This window comes from Berghia stephanieae, chromosome 1 (genome assembly GCF_034508935.2).
Source record: "Berghia stephanieae isolate SIO BIC M18660-M18661 chromosome 1, UCSD_Bste_1.3, whole genome shotgun sequence".
In the NCBI taxonomy this organism is placed as follows: domain Eukaryota; kingdom Metazoa; phylum Mollusca; class Gastropoda; order Nudibranchia; family Aeolidiidae; genus Berghia; species Berghia stephanieae.
The window spans coordinates 134,051,815-134,069,785 of record NC_088360.1 but is presented as its reverse complement, the minus strand read 5'-3'; the positions used below and the strand labels follow the sequence as shown (position 1 = coordinate 134,069,785).

Here is a 17,971-nt window from a genome sequence, read left to right as displayed (position 1 = left end):
ATTTCAAATTAGGGAGTGAAATTGTTCTGTCCACCGTTATATCATTGATTAAAATATTTTTAAAACATGTTTTGTCACCATGAGGGTCATATTTTCTTACATCCTAAAATAATTCAATAAATTTGCAATTAGTATGTCCAAGAAGTACGCTTAATTCACACGAAATAAAAAAGTTATGATTATTTAAACTCTGGGCAATCCGTTGTGTGAAATAACATTATTATTTTTGGTTGAGTGATTTAATTTTTTTATATTAATTTATTTGTGGTACTGAAATAATTTTTTTTGTACTTCAGACAAGGATGGAACATTCTCTTGAAACTCATATAACAAAACTAAATAATCTATGTAGACTTTGTGGCAAAAGATGTTTGAAAAGAGGAGGTGGGAGAAGCAATTTAAAAAGATAAAGAAAAAATTGCATGACATGAAAGAATGTAAATAAAGTATCATCGGACCAGTTAGAAAAGCAATACAACATGTTTTAGATCAGAATAAAATTGTCAGACAAGCATTTCACGGTTGCCACTTCATTGCCAATCACTGCCACAAATACATAAAGAAAGAAATCTACAGACACCTTACAAAGACAGCTATACATGCAGTTAGTACAAACACCCAAAGAGACACCCTAATCACGAAAATAATTCAACTTGAGATCAAATATAATACTTTAAATGACAGCTACAGAGATGTACAGAAATTAGTATCCCATTCAAATCCCATGTCATCAGAAGAAATTAAAAGAGCAGAGGAAGCCGTCGCAAGGTATTTGTACCCTCACTCAATTACCCCCAAATTATATATATTGGAAATGCACTGGTTGAAGCGATATAAGATAGGTTTAGGATTCCATGGCGAGCAAGGTGGTCAACTGCTCCATTCTAGCATAGGGAAGATTGAAAAAAGAGCAGGAGGACTTCGAAGTGAAAAAGCAAAATTGTCTTTCACAATGGAAATATCATTGCTTCAAGTTGAACCAGACGTCAGTACTTCATAAAGGCCCTGATAATAATCCTAAATATTAGAATGATATCTCTCCTTTCTGGTTGGTGTTGAAACTAGATGAGAAACTATTGTTAAACTTGTTTCATAATGGTGTTGCATGCTTTGTGATTAGACATGAAACTTTGTTAGTTGTGATGTGTGAAAATAGAAGAGAGAGAGAGTGATAGAAATACTTCTTGGTAAATTTATTACTGACAATGTGATCGGGAACGTGACAGACCATAGAATTTATATTATTAATTAATGAAATATGTCATCAAGTGAATCTTATTCATAAGGAATGATTGGATATCAGTTTTATAAGACACACACTAACACGTACCTTCCAGTCATCTACTGTGACTGGCTAATTTGTGGACAGGATACTGGTGGATTTGATAAGGAGTTACAATATCAAGACCTCTCACAGGACTGCCAGGTCTGAACAGGCCATAAAACTTACATACACTTTTTCCTCATTCTCTTCTGCTTCTGATTATCCCAAAATTATTTGCCTGTACGGTGACTTATGCTATTTATTCACATGTTTCTTACCAATTATAGTTATGATCTTGCATTGAATTATAGTACAACTCATGGAGAGTGGCGTTGTAAAACCATTCGGTTCATAGCCATACAAATGGTATGACAATATTCTTTACATTATGAAGAACAAGAATATATGAATAAGAAAAAGTTACGTCAACGGATTATTGAGTAACGATTATTTGAAAATATCAATAAAATGCAGAATCGGAGAGAAAAAATACAGGTAGCGAAAATGCCGATGCCGTTAGCATGATGAGTCATCGACCTGTCACAACTTGATTAATTACCTCCAACCGTGGAGCGCTGGCTCAAACTAAAAGTTCGAGTTTTAGTCGCCGTGTGCGCTTGCAACACATTTAGGCCATATCAGCACCAGTAAAAAGGAAGAAAATTGGATAGTAAAAGCATTTCAGATGTACAATTAAAAGGACTTGAGGATAAAGAAAGACAAAGGGGAATGGTTCAAATACGGCACTTAAAAGTTTCACCCATAAACCATCACAAGATCCCATTTAGAGGAATACACTCAAATGTTTGCAAATCATATGTTTAAAAAAAACCCAAAACAGTACACAACAGAGATGATTTGCAAAGAAAACACTATCATCTCCCAAAACTGTAACTATACATTCAACTGTTTCTCTCCCAGCCAAGGACTCCGGCCAGGGTCAGGACAAAACTAAGTAATCTCATTCCAAGACAAAGACAGAAAGCAATTGGAAAACAGATATAGGGGAATAGAAGATACAGCAAGTAGCTCCCTGCCCACTCTGGGAGGTCTGGAACTTCACCCAGTTTCAGTAAATAAAAAATATAAACAAAATACAGGTTGATTCTTTCACTGTTATAAACGAGATCATGGAATCTTATTAACGAAAGAGTGAAAATGGATAGGCTTCGTATGGGAACAAAACAGACAATGGACGTTTCGGGTACAAACCCTTCATCAGCACAACAATACACAAATTAATGTGGAAAAAAACGCTCACGTTTCATTCATACTGCAACCACCATTGAGTACAGATGATACAAGTTATTTTGCATTTTATTTTAATTTGTGTCTTGTTGTGCTGACGAAGGGTTTGTACCAGAAAAGTCGATTGTCTGTATTTATATATATACAACATGTAACAAAATGTATTGAAAATAACCTTGAATGTTGACTTCCAACGTTGCCAGAGGTGAAATGTTTGGAGAGGTAAAAGCTGAGAAAGCGCCTGTGTCCCATTTGGTGCTACGGTTGCCTCGAAACACCTTGTCACCAAAACAGATAAGGACCTGAAGTACAATGATTATGATAAAAATAATGATATCAATGATGATGATGATACTACTACAACTACTACAACAACTGCTACTACTACTACTACTACTACTAAACTACTACTACTATTACTCCTACAAACCTACTACTACTACTACAACAACTGCTATTACTACTACTAAACTACTACTACTAATACTAATACTAGTACTACTACTACTACTACTAGTACTACTACTACTACTAAACTACTACGACTACTAACTACTACTACTACTAGTACTACTACTACAAGTAAACTACTACTACTACTAACTACTAAACTACTACTACTACTAACTACTTCTACTACTACTACTACTAGTACCACTACTACTACTACTACTACTGCTACTACTACTGCAACAACTTCTACTACTAAACTACTACTACTACAACTACAACAACTACTACTACTACTACTACAACAACTACTACTACTACTGCTACTACAACTACAACAACTACTACTACTACTAAACTACTACTACTACTGTAACCTATAATAATAATAACAATAATAATAATAATAATAATAATAATAATAATAATAATAATAATAATAATAATAATAATAATAAGAATAAGAATAATAATAATGATAATATAATAACAATAATAACTGTCAGTACCTACTGTTTTGTAGAGATTGATTCCCTTACCAAAATCTAATTTAGCATTTTTTTGGGTTTTTTTGTTCTTGAGATTGAACAGAAAGAAAAGAAGCTTTAAATTGGATGGGTATGACGTTTTTTTTTTTTTTTTTTTTTGGGGGGGGGGGGGGGGGGGGGGGAATTATGAAAATGTTTGGTAAGGAGAGAGTTTAAAAATGTGATCATACTTCAGGTATGTTGTAGTTCCCAGCAACAATCAAGGAATTCAGGAAATTGTCTCTTCCATCACTGCGAGTCTCATAAATTGGAATCTGAAAAAATGAATATAATTTAAAACAAAACATAATGCATACAAGCCAACCTATGCTGAAAAAAAATAGTAGTCAAACTAAGAAGAAAATAAAAAGGAGTCTAGGGATACTCATAAGTCTCTATTTAAGTCACTTAACCCTAACACCGTAGTTTACTCGGGATACTTTTACGTTTTTTTCCGAGACAAATTATCAAATCCAAAGATTTTAGTTTTTACATATTAATGATAGTTGAATAAAACTATCTATGTACATGCTCATTTTTAATACATTTTTTTTCCAATTTTGAAAAGTAGCAAAAATCTGTAGGATTGAGTGAGTTAATCTTAGGTAATGTTGCTGCTCGAAGCTCAAAGAAATAATTAAGAATGGGAAATTGAATATAAGCTTCAATTTAATATACGAAGACAGATAAAATGGATGTTTCAGGTTTCCCCTTTGTCAACAAACCAGGAGGAATGAAACACTACAGACGAATGAGATAATGTGATCGTGGCGCCACTACCACATTATCTCATTTAATGAAAGTTGCCCAGCATCCCTTTATGAGTATTACCTAGTACCACAAATTTTAACAAGTTACACTCACCAACATGAAAAATCAGTTTCGCACTTTTGCTTATTTTTTAAGTTTCGGTTTGTTTTTTTTTTGTTGTTTTTTTGGTCAAGACATGATGGATGACAAAAAAATTGGAATTTTCCATATTACGGTGGGGTACTCTAAAAGGAGAAAAAAATCACAGTAAATCCGATTTTATGCAGGTATAAATACATAATGATTTCATGAGGAGTATAGGGAAAGAAATGGTAGAGTCATAATATGTTGATTTCAGTTCAGAAACTCATTTTACAGATTACAATAAACAATAAAAATAATTGAAGGCTGGTTTTCCAAAACTAGTGAAGTCGATTTTTATTTACTTTTTGAGATTTTCCATCCATGAGATAAATTGAAATATAAATTTTATTTTAAGCATAAAATGGCACAAGAATTTCCCTAGATTTGTGTGAAGTTGAAGAGTAAATATGATAAAATAATAGACCGAATGAGAAATTTTAGGGGAAATAATCCTCAATCATGGGTGAAAGTTACTCAATGATATTAATCCTGCAAAGGCAGGTGCTCAGAAAAAAAAATCCTGCAACTACCAATAAGAGGAAAAAACAGAAGTGCGGTTAATTATATAAATGCCGGTTTTTTTCATTTTCGAATTCCGGCCAGACAAAAAAAAAACGGCGAGACTTCTTTTTCAAAAATAAAAATCCGGCCATGCCGGATTTTTCCGGCGAACTTTCACCCATGTCCTCAATATCTCAAAATGTGAAAAAGACGGAGTTAGGGAGTTTTGGAAAACCACTCTACAATTAAAATCAGGAAGAATTCTTATTTCATGTTTTACAATATGACAAAATCATTCTTAAGTCTAAAAGTTTAAATAAATTTTTGCCCTTACAAGTTACAAAAAAAAAAAGACATCACGTGAAAATATATTTTAAAAATTTGAGCTTTTTTATAGCACTTAAAGTGCTCAAAGTGCTTTATAAAGGGTCCCTGACCAACAGCAACACGAAAAATGTAGAACGAGACATGACGGCTGTTAGGCAATATTAAAAAATTATTTCCGACAAAGACAATGCTGTTAACGGCCAGGAACTCATTTTACACTTGAGTAAAATGAGAGAATGAAAGTAAAGAGCCTTTTTCAAGGACTCAACTATGTCTCTAAACCTAGACCTTTTGATCTGAAGTGAGAGTCATACCACTAGACCACAAAACCCACTATAGCTTTTAGTTTTTACAGGATATTTGTAATTGAAAAAACTATGTACATGCTCATTTTCTTTTAGACTGAGCAATTGTTTTTTTTCCTCCCTCTTCGGAAAGTACCAAAATTCTCTTCGCAGCATATACAACATGAAGGTAGAGGTGGAGCATGGACAGCATAAAGGTATAGGTGGAGCATGGACAACATGAAGGTAAAGGTGGAGCAAGGACAACACGAAGGTAAAGGTGGAGCATGGACAACACGAAGGTAGATGTGGAACATGAACAACATGAAGGTAAAGGTGGAGCATGGACAACATGAAGGTAAAGGTGGAGCAAGGACAACACGAAGGTATAGGTGGAACATGAACAACATGAAGGTAGAGGTGAAGCATGGACAACATGAAGGTAAAGGTGGAGCAAGGACAACACGAAGGTATAGGTGGAGCATGGACAACATGAAGGTAGAGGTGGAGCATGGACACCATGAAGGTAGAGGTGGAGCATGGACAACATGAAGGTAGAGGTGGAACATGGACAACATGAAGGTAAAGTTGGAACATGGTCAACATAAAGGTAGAGGTGGAACATGGTCAACATGAAGGTAAAGGTGGAGCATGGACAACATAAAGGTAGAGGTGGAGCATGGACAACATGAAGGTAGAAGTGAAGCATGGACAACATGAAGGTAGAGGTGGAGCATGGACAACATGAAGGTAAAGGTGGAGCATGGACAACATGAAGGTAGAGATGGAGCATGGACAACATGAAGGTAGAGGTGGAGCATGGACAACATGAAGGTAAAGGTGGAGCAAGGACAACAAGAAGGTAAAGGTGGAGCATGGACAACACGAAGGTAGAGGTGGAGCATGGACAGCATAAAGGTATAGGTGGAGCATGGACAACATGAAGGTAAAGGTGGAGCAAGGACAACACGAAGGTATAGGTGGAGCATGGACAACATGAAGGTAGAGGTGGAGCATGGACACCATGAAGGTAGAGGTGGAGCATGGACAACATGAAGGTAAAGGTGGAGCAAGGACAACAAGAAGGTAAAGGTGGAGCAAGGACAACATGAAGGTATAGGTGGAGCATGGACAACATGAAGATAGAGGTGGAGCATGGACACCATGAAGGTAGAGGTGGAGCATGGACAACATGAAGGTAAAGGTGGAGCATGGACAACATGAAGGTAAAGTTGGAACATGGTCAACATAAAGGTAGAGGTGGACATGGTCAACATGAAGGTAAAGGTGGAGCATGGACAACATAAAGGTAGAGGTGGAGCATGGACAACATGAAGGTAGAAGTGAAGCATGGACAACATGAAGGTAGAGGTGGAGCATGGACAACATGAAGGTAAAGGTGGAGCATGGACAACATGAAGGTAGAGGTGGAGCATGGACAACATGAAGGTAAAGGTGGAGCATGGACAACATGAAGGTAGAGATGGAGCATGGACAACATTAAGGTAGAGGGCTAGGGTTGTGTGAGTTAATCTATTAAATTTAAATAATTATTAAATCTCAAGTTTTGTACTATATACTGGTGTATTAAGTGTGACTATGTTGTCTTGAGGTATGATACTCGCCTTTGGATCGGAAAGGCGTGGGTTTGAGCCTCGCTCTGAGTAGTGCATAGTTGAGTCCTTGGAAAAGATTTTTTACTCACATTCTCTCATTGTACTCAGGTGTAAAATGAATGCCTGGTCGTTAACAGTAACAGCATTGCTGTGTTGAAAACAATGTAATATCGCCAAAACGGTCTTATGTCTCGTCCTACATTTTAATTGTTGCTGTTGGGACTTGGGATCCCTTCTAAAGTGCCATGAGCGCAGGTTTAGTGGATATTGCACTATATTAATGCTCAAGTTTTGTTTTTTTCCCCTTGATTATTTTTTAAAAACTTACCTGTGAACCGGTGAGGATAACGGCTTTTCCCAGGTTTTCACACATAAAAGAGAGAGCAGAAGCTGTGTATGCCATAGTGTCCGTGCCGTGCAGGACCACAAACCCATCGTAACTACTGTAGTTATCCTGGGGACAATGAAAGAAAGAAATATGCAGTTTAATTATCACCCTGAACATTAAAAAAAAAATCAGTATTCTTTATTGTAATAATGATGGTCAAGTTAATTTCAAAGTTACTCCCCTTAAATAGATAGCTTTCCCATATAAATTTAGATAAAACATTTAAGATTGTATAAAATGTCTTATTGACAATAATCTTGATCTGTTTCTGTATGAGGTCAAAATACAACCTAAGAATGAATACTATTGACCATTTATGACTAACACTGAGTTAAAATAGAAAATAAAATTGTGTAAGCAAAAATCTTGAATGTTTTCAAATAAAGTGTGAAAAAAACAAACAGGTGGCATACAAAAAAAAAAAAGAGATATTGATTGACAAGTTTGTATCTTTGTATGTACAAGAAAAGATGTGAGTAGGAAAGTGCCAGAAGAGAATAGAGAATAAAAATGGCTATGTGGTCTAGTGGTATGATACTCGCTTTCGGATCGAAAGGTCCTGGGTTCAAGCCTCGCGCTCGGCGCATAGTTGAGTCCTTGGAAAAGGCTCTTTACTCACATTCTCTCACCGTACTCAGGTGTAAAAGGAGTACCTGGCCGTTAACAGCGTTGTCTTTGTCCGAAAAATTGTAATATCGCCTAACAGGCGTCATGTCCCGTCCTACATGTTAAATGTTGCTGTTGACCAGGGGCCCCTTATAAAGCGCTTTGAGCACAGTTCGTGGAAATTGTGCTATATAAAGCTCAATTTTTAAATTTTTTTTAAAGCTCAATAAAAATTTCAACTCCACCTGGGTGGGGAGAGTGTGATTCCACCGCTGGAGCTATACAAAGTAGTTTCAAACTCTATGTCTATCTTGAGCCGCTCTCCCTAACCTCTTGAGGTCCAGGGTTCAACACACACAAACGCTGCGAAGTTAGTTGGCCAACATTTAAGCTTAATAGCCAATATTCTCAACACAAACATTTAACAGTAACATAGAAACGATTGAGACATTGAGTATGTTCCAGCATTTGGGGAGAGAATTTTAATTCAGAAAAGTGAATGGAGCAGGCACTTATGTTGATAATAACAAGAACTGAAGTGAGTAGGAAAAGGCCAGAAGACAATAGAGAATAAAAATTTCGTGGAAAACAGCATTTCCAGAGCCGTGTCCAGGGTGCTACCAAATCTTGCAACTATCTAGAAATGTTCCAAATAGTGACAAATAAAACTGTAAGTAGTGACAAATAGGGAGCGAAATGGCCGAGTGATTAAGGCAATGCACTGTGACCCGGAAGGTCCCAGGTTCAAGCCCCACTTCAGCCACTTTTGTTTTGTTTTTTTCCTTGGGCAAGATTATTAACCCCCAATTTGCTCACTTGGACAACATTGTTGATTTTTGTTGATATCAGACATCTTGTTTGATGAATTATCTCTATATTCCTTCGTGGAATGCATGCCTAGGCAACGATACCTTATGATGTTGTGGCTGAAAGGCATAATCATATGTTTGTGACAAAAAAGCTGCAAAATACAGAATACGGGATCAATCTCGTACCTGGATACATTTGGCGATATCAATCCATTGTGTGGTACTCATGTTGGATGAATCCAATAACGGATCAAACTCAATCACTTTGTAGATTACAGTCCTTTTGTCGGTGGCAATCCGCCTGGGAAAGGAAGCATTCATTATTGAGAAGAAATACTAGTGATATATGCGGCTATGTGGTCTTGTGGTATGACACAGGCTTTCAGATCGGAAGGTCATGGGTTCGAGCCTCGCTCGGCGCATAGTTGAGTTCTTGGAAAAGGCTCTTTATTCACATTCTCTCACCGTACTCAGGTGTAAAATTAGTACCTGGCCGGCCGTTAACAGCCTTGTCGCTGTCCGAAAAACTTATATTATTGCCTAACAGGCATCATGTCCCATCCTACATGTTAAGTGTTGCTGTTGGCCAGGGACCCCTTGTAAAGCGCTTTGAGCACATTTAACGGATAATGTGCTATATAAAAGCTCATTAAAATTTTTTATTTTTTTTTACTGAGAAGAAATACTCGTGATAAACATAGAAAAAAAAATGAATGAGGAAATCGGCAATTTCTTTGCCACGAAAAAGGCTAAATTCTTAAATATCCTTTTAATGCATTATGTGTACAAACTTTTCAAACAGTTATCTTCATCTGCTACATGGTAAGATCATAATAATTAATTCTACATATATATATATACCAACAGCAACATTTACAAGCGATGTTACAATTTTTCTCCGGGCAGAGACAATGCTGTTAATGGCAGGAACTCATTTTACACCTGAGTACGGTGAGAGAATGTGAGTAAACAGTCTTTTCCAAGGACTCAACTATGCGCTGAGCGAGGCTCGAACACAGGACCTTCCGATTCGAATGCGAGTGTCATACCACAAGACCACATATCACTTTTATCTATATTTTTTTTTAAATATAGGGTACCTGATAGCTCAGTTGATGGGCCACTCACCTCATAGACAAAGATGCAGTTCAGGTTTAAATGTTTTCCTTTAATATCAATACAAATCAAATAAAATTAGAGGAAAACAAGTCTTAAAAAGTTTTGCAATGGAGCAGAAAGGCTTCGTACTTTTACCTGCACATAAATCTGAAAAAGTGTGTATGAAACGGTGCCAATCAAATGGAAAGAAAAATACAAGAAAAAAAAAAAAAGGATCCCTAGAAATCAACGTACGTCAAGGTCTCTCTCCTTTATTTTAAATATAACTTTGAAACACATCCTCCCTCTCCCGTTCTCCCACTTTCTCTCTCTCTCTCTCTTACTCTAGCTTTCTTTCCCATCTGCCCCCCCCCCCCCCCCCTTCCTAAATCGATTTTTAAAGAAAAATTTATTCATTTATTTATTATTTATTTTTGACTAGTTCTTTTGTTTAAAAAAAAAAAAATGAATCTTAACAGGGTAGGTAGGGGGCCAATAATAACACTATCGCCATCTAGTGTTCTTCAATAACACCTCCCCCCCCCTCCTCCTTCCTTATTCTTGAGATATATATATATATATATAGGTCTCATTACTTCATCTCATTGTCGCTCTCTCTCTCTCTCTCTCTCTCTCTCTCTCTCTCTCTCTCTCTCTCTCTCTCTCTCTCTCTCTCTCTCTCTTCCCTTGCGCACACACACACACACACACGCATACATATATATATTTATATATTTCGTGTTTACTTGAAAAAGGCCAAAAGCCAAAACGTTGTTTGTTTTGTGTTGTTCCCTTATTTATGAGTCACATTTACTCCCTTTATCTTTTTCTCTAATTTGTCACTATTGCCAATTCACTCACTGTAAGATAAGAAATTCGTCTTTCTCCTCTTCTTTGAGGACATGCCTACTGTCTACACAATGAAAAATGGGCATAGTTTTGAGTTTGTCCACCATGCAATTTGGGCGAGGCTTATACACTGTGGATGTGAGAAAATATAAAATCAAGATTAAAAGAAATAAAATTTGGGGTGCACATTGATTAGAACATACAACATTTTGGGGGGGGGGGGGGGGGGGGGGAATCTGATAAATGACAAAGTGTTAGACAAAGTCTATGTAGTCTAGTGGTATGAAATTCACTTTCGGATTGGAAGGTTTGAGCCTTGCTTGGCACATGGTTGAGTCCTTGGAAAAGGCTCTTTACTCACATTCTCTCAAGTACTCAGGCGTAAAATGAGTACCTGGCTGTTAACAGCGTTGTCTTTGTCTGAAAAAAAAATGTAATATTGCCTAACAGGCGTCAAGTCCCGTCCTACATGTAAATGTTGCTGTTGGCCAGGACCCCTTGTAAAGCACTTTGAGCACGTTCAGTGGATATTGAGCTATATACAAGCTCAATTTTTTTTTTTAGACAAAGTCAAAGGAAAAATACAGAGAATATTTAATTAGAAATGTTAACTAATCTTCGTCTACTGAGTAATGGGCTTAAATCGGCATGATCATGTCAGCAGGTCTGATAACCGAATGAGATTGAGGGCTAGATTTAACATTGTTGTAACGGACGATTTTTGGCCTTGGTTTGAGTGCATTTCCATTACAGCAATGAGCCCAAAACAATTTTGGTTATCAGACCATCCATCAAAAGTGACCATGCCTCTCTCTTTCTCACACACCCTCTCTCTCACACTTCACAATGAAATAACAAATTAAGGATTGACGTACCTCCATCAAAAGTGACCATGCCTCTCTCTCTCTCACACACCCTCTCTCTCACACTTAACAATGAAATAACAAATTAACGATTGACGTACCTCCATCAAAAGTGACCATGCCTCTCTCTCTCACACACCCTCTCTCTCACACTTCACAATGAAATAACAAATTAAGGATTGACGTACCTCCATCAAAAGTGACCATGCCTCTCTCTCTCTCTCTCTCTCTCTCTCTCTCTCTCTCTCTCTCTCTCTCTCTCTCTCTCTCTCTCTCACACTTCACAATGAAATAACAAATTAAGGATTGACGTACCTCCATCAAAAGTGACCATGCCTCTCTCTCTCTCTCTCTCTCTCTCTCTCTCTCTCTCTCACACTTCACAATGAAATAACAAATTAAGGATTGACGTACCTCCATCAAAAGTGACCATGCCTCTCTCTCTCTCTCACACTTCACAATGAATGAATGAAATAACAAATTAAGGATTGACGTACCTCCATCAAAAGTGACCATGCCTCTCTCTCTCTCTCTCTCTCTCTCTCTCTCTCTCTCTCTCTCTCTCTCTCTCTCTCTCTCTCTCTCTCTCACACTTCACAATGAAATAACAAATTAAGGATTGATGTACCTCCATCAAAAGTGACCATGCCGATTGTGCCTCCCGTGTAGATAACCAAAATTCTAGCAACATCCGATGCATCTTCACTCTGTCCTAATTTCTGGCAAGCCAAAAGAGATGATTGAATTTTTTCAGCATCATCTGGTGTTGCACTGCCATTCGAAGCCATTCTCTTGTCTCAGCTAGCCTAGAAAACCAAATATACTCAAATGATTTTAAACGAAACTCTACAAAAAAAAAAAAAATTCATTTGATTTCAATTTCCTATCACGAGCAAAAGCGTTCATTCACACGAAAGACAAAAACTGAGTTGGAAGTTACAAACTTGTATGAAAGTCAAAAATTTCATTTACTAAATAATCACTACTTGAAAGCTTCTTAAAGGTTTCAGTCTGAACATAGCAAACACAAACAAACACACACTCACTCACACACACAGACAAGAAAAAACAAGAAAAAACATAAATAGATGAAATTGATATCTAAAAACAATTATATTAATCATTTTTTAAAAATATGTTAGAAGGGTAAAAAAAAAAGAAATCAGGTGAGGGGGGGGGGTAGTTTAAATCAGAATGAGATCAGATAAAAAAAAAAAAATTTCTGGTCTATACCATCATTTTAAATTATTAATGCCACTTGAAATTGTAAATAGAAGAAAAATTGATACCTTTGACATGATCAAAAAAACAAAATTTTTATTCTCTATTGTCTTTTGGCGGAGATAAAGATTAAGGGAGTAAATCCGACTCATGAATAAGGGAACAACACAAAACAAACGACGTTTCGGTCTTTGGCCTATTTCAAGTAAACACAAAATACATATGTATATATTTATATTAGACTGTCATAATAATATAGGTGAACATGTGTGTGTATATGTGCGTGTGTGTGTGTGTGTTATTGACTCATTTAGGCACCTCTAGTTATTTGTCTTCTGGCCCATCTCTACTCACTTTATTTCCTAATTACCTAATTTATCAACATAAACAAGTGCCTGCTCCACTCACTTTTCGAAATGTATGCTCTTGACAAGTTAATGCAATGTAATTGATATTTTGTTTTTACTTTTTTCAAAAAGATGTAGGAGTAGGAGAGAGCAAGTCCAAACACACTTATTAAATGCCAAACTCATGCCATCTCCTTATCTATTTATTTATTCTAATTATAGATAAAATTCTTGGAACCCAGTGATGTTGCTATTCATTCAAACAATGGTGGGACTAGTCTGGGATGTTGGTCTTCCCTGCAAAATTGATTGATTTTGGCTAGGGAGACCAAAATCATGAAAATGTTGGTCTCCCTAGCATCTACAACTGCATCTAGTAGGTACTTTGGTAAACGTCCATTTGGCCCTCCAGCAGGGAGCCGATAAATGGCTTAGTGGCTGTGACCCGATTTTTTTGGACTTTTGAGTGATGGGTCTGAGAAAAAGTTTCATAGATTTTTTGTTTATGGATGGATTTTAATGATTTATGTCTAATTTTCTTCAGGATGATTACTCTGGTGTAGTTTATTTTAAGGGGCGGTTTGGGTCTAATTATTAGGAAAATCATTCAAAAATTTGATTTTGAGATTTTGGTGGAAATTGATATTTTATTATCTTAGAAATAATATAATTGAAGTCCAAATTCTTAAAGTAGACTATAAAGGCACGAAATACACAGTCGAAAATGGTACAGGTAGTAAGAAATGTGTGAAAAACGGGAAGCCATTTTGCTATTTCCTCAATATGTCATTTTTCCAAGGGTATGGGAAACTGTGTCAAACGTTACTCAGAATCTATTCAATGAAATTGTCTGAAAATTTCCACAGTTATCACAGAGATAATGTATTATGTCACCATAGAGAGATTTTTTTGATAAGATTTGTGAATTTTAAATTATAATCAGGGACGGCTGGTAATATTGGGCAGGGTGGGCAAATACCAGCCTGTTTTTTTTCAAGTTATAAGCTGTATTACCAGGTCCGAAATAATCTAATTTAAATTAGATAATTTTAAAAGTTAGTACTTAAACTTGATACTTTGTACTGAAATCAATTTGTATGTATTTTTGATAGATTGCGAATCACCATGCACCCCGTAATGCATAAACCAGGATACGCTCCTGTTCTTTTTTATCACCCCCCCCCCCCCCTTTCCCAACCACTCCACTCCGCCCACATCGTCATCTCATCGTCACGTCGCCTGACGGTGATTTTGCTGTCTGGCCTCTCTAGTTCTAGGTCGGGCTAATTCAAATGAGCCCACCTTATAAACCAGTGAGCACTAAATAGAGATTTTGGCAAACGAACTTTTTTTTATTTATTGCTTTACTTGTGCTGGTACCATTGATGTAATAACATTGGGAAGGTTCCAGTATTGAATTAAATGTATCAATTTACTAATATTATATCAAGTTAGTATTAACTTGTGTTGTTTTAATATATTTGTTTATCCATTTAAATTATCTCTTTTTTTCTCGTTTTCTTTAGTGCTTCTCAAAATTCATTTATTTAAATTGTTGTCTTATTTGTTTGTTTGTTTTGTTTTTTTGTTTTGTTTTTTTTTAAACAAATTAATTTGTTCCTTTTTTAAAAAAAATTCTTAAAGTAATTACCGCTGTATTTTTATTGCCAGACTAAATATTTTTGCAAAACAATGTATTTTCTATTGCATTCCCTCTAATAAAACACTTTTATTCAGAAGTCACGACTAAATAAATATATAAAATACAACCCCACCATTTTGGTTTACTCAAAAATTGAATTAGTATACGAGAAATACTCTTCTGAGAAAGGAGAGAGTTGAATTCTAAGTTATAGAGGAAATAAAGACGTTTAAAGGAAGGGTGGGCAGATTCCGTACTTGCCCGTCCTGAAGCTAATACATACATAATAGTTCGCGATGAAGAATCGGGAAGCTAGGGGTTGGTTGGGTAAGGAGTAAAGATAACACGGTCGTTATTGTTATAGTCTAACGAATGCATGAGGAGAGATTGGTAGCATTATTTAATTTGTCTTAATTGTATTGTATGAATTATTGGCGAAAGCCTAAGATTAAGTAAACTTTGTTTTTAATTTGTCTTTTTTTGACTATGGAACTGATACTTGTCATAGCAGACCTGCCTACTTGAAATAGGAAAATAAAAATCGTAGTTTTCAGGGTTAATAAAATGGTAGATATTTTAACTATCCTTTAAAAAAATCACCGGAATTTTCGTCTATTAAGGTATCAAATTTTTAAAAAACGAGAAAAACGGATTGGAAACGTAATAATGATGGTGATGGTGGTGGTGGTAATAGTGATGGTGGTGGTAGTAATGATGATGGTAATATTATTATTATTATTTATTATTATTATTATTATTATATTATTATTATTATTATTATTATTATTATTATTATTATTTATATTATTATTATTATTATTATTATTATTATTATTATTATTATTATTATTATTATTATTATTATTATTATTATTGTACGTATTGGTGGTATTACGATTGTTGTATTTTTTGTGGTTATTAATGGTAACAATTTATTGTTTGGTTCCATTTACCATTTTTTTCCACTTTCATGTATGTTGTCATCAAAGTGTATGATTTAATGGCGAAAGCCTAAGATTGAATAAACTTTGTAATATCGTACGGTAATCATCATTGTCGACGACATCGTCGTTGCCATCATTATCATCATCATCATTAACAACAACAACAACATTAACAACAAATACTACAATAGCAATAAAAACAATATCAACATCATCATATAATTTTCGTCATCGTCTCCACAACTATCATTCTAACCAACAGCACCACCAAAACCACTACCATAATTACATCCTCCCTCACCGTCTCCTCTTCCTCCTCCTCCTCCTCCACCACCACCACCATCGCTACCATTATTCCAACTGCTACCACCACCGGCACAATCATTCTAACCACCAAGAGAGCAGTAAAAATGATGCAATTTGAGCTCTGAATGAAACTCGAGTCATATCGCGGTTGTTGCTTCTCGATGAAAATTTAAAGTTACTACGTACTTCTGAAAATGTAACAGAAATATCAATCTCGCCGTTGAGGGATTAAAGCATCTCTTTAATTTTTCGAGTGAACGAAATGGACTTGTATTGTCAAGGTGTTGTCGCATTTTGTCTCGTCGCTTTATTTTTTTGTTGTATTCTCTTTCGTGATTCCTTTTTGATTACGTTTGGAATAATTAAAATCTACTGGTATTGTCCTTTCATTGTGAATGTGATTATTTGTGGTTGAAATATTTTATTTTTTTAAAGTTGAAATATATAATATATATATATATATATATATATATATATATATATATATATATATATATATATATATATATATATATATATATATATATATATATATATATATATATATATATATATATATATATGTATATATATATATATATATATATATATATATATATATATTATATATATATATATATATATATATATGACCGAATCATCTTTGCCCCACCACTATAAATAGGCTAGAACCGCCACTGATTATAATCCTAAATCTGAATTTTTTACATCGATTTTGTCATAACATTTTGATTCTCAACTTTGTAATGATCTAATAAAAATTCCATAAGCTAAAGCCATAAAATCTCTCTATGGTGACACACTATGGTACAATGTTGACAAGAGGGAAGAATTTGGAGGTCATTCCTTCATTCGTTTTTGTGGAACGTTTGCCACAAGATTGTTATATTTTTTGATGTCAGACCCCAAATTAGATCGCAAAATGGGTATGAACACAGATAATTAAAATTTTTCACCATAAATGTTGTTTTTTAACCTATATTGATGATACAGAATGATTAAAACCGCCCAATATAGGTTATTAAATTTTTTTTAGAAAAGACCCAAACCACCCCTTAAAATCAATGACAATTTAGTATATCTTTTTATTATGGATAAAATAGGGTATAATTTAGCGTTGAATAATTTTTAAAAAGGAGGCGTTGGAGGTGTACAAAAATGCACCGTTTTTATGCACCTCCATTGGCAGTGTAAAAAAATGCATCGTTTTTATGCACCTCCGATGGTGGTGATGGTTAATTAATGAAAATGTTGCTGCATACATCCATGAGGCTTAAGGGGGGAGCGACATTAAAAATGATGAATTTTGACCCAGTTTGTTAAAATTAGATTTTGGTGGGATGTTGTAATGTGACCATATGTCTGCATAAAAAATTGCATGAGAACGTTATCTTCAGTATTTTTCGACTCAAAAGAACGTATTTTGTGACCCATAGTATGGTTAAATCCTGCCCATTTTTAGTTTCAGTGGACTGATTTCATGAAAGAATATCAAATAGTCTTTATAACTAATAAAGGCAAAAGCATATCAATGAAAAGTATAAACTCTCCTCTATCTTCAATAACCAATCACTTTGTTCTTAATTATGTCATGTGGTCACAATCCAATCAGAGAGTGAGAGGAGAGTTTTTCCCTAAACTCGTTTACTTTGACTTTTAAATGCGTTTTTCTCAAATTTTCGTCACTATCAACCTATCTCCTCCAACCAATCTTCTTCAAACTTTCTACAAATGAGTTTCATACAAATACGCAGGTCCTCTAGGAGCCGGATTTTTTAAAACAAATT

The 17,971-nt window shown here is 35.3% G+C and overlaps 1 protein-coding gene across 1 annotated transcript in view; it reads right to left on the bottom strand.

Annotated features, from left to right (window-relative positions):
* LOC144963259 (L-asparaginase-like) overlaps positions 1-17,971 on the bottom strand; it is a 40,842-nt gene that overhangs the window by 19,461 nt on the left and 3,410 nt on the right. The window contains exons 2-7 of the mRNA XM_078897128.1: positions 12,353-12,530; positions 10,874-10,991; positions 9,101-9,215; positions 7,440-7,565; positions 3,681-3,764; positions 2,688-2,814 (exon numbers count right to left, since the gene is read on the bottom strand). Of these exons, the coding sequence (XP_078753254.1) occupies positions 2,688-2,814; positions 3,681-3,764; positions 7,440-7,565; positions 9,101-9,215; positions 10,874-10,991; positions 12,353-12,512 (730 nt within the window). The 5' untranslated portion in view covers positions 12,513-12,530. The remainder of the gene's footprint in view (positions 1-2,687; positions 2,815-3,680; positions 3,765-7,439; positions 7,566-9,100; positions 9,216-10,873; positions 10,992-12,352; positions 12,531-17,971) is intronic.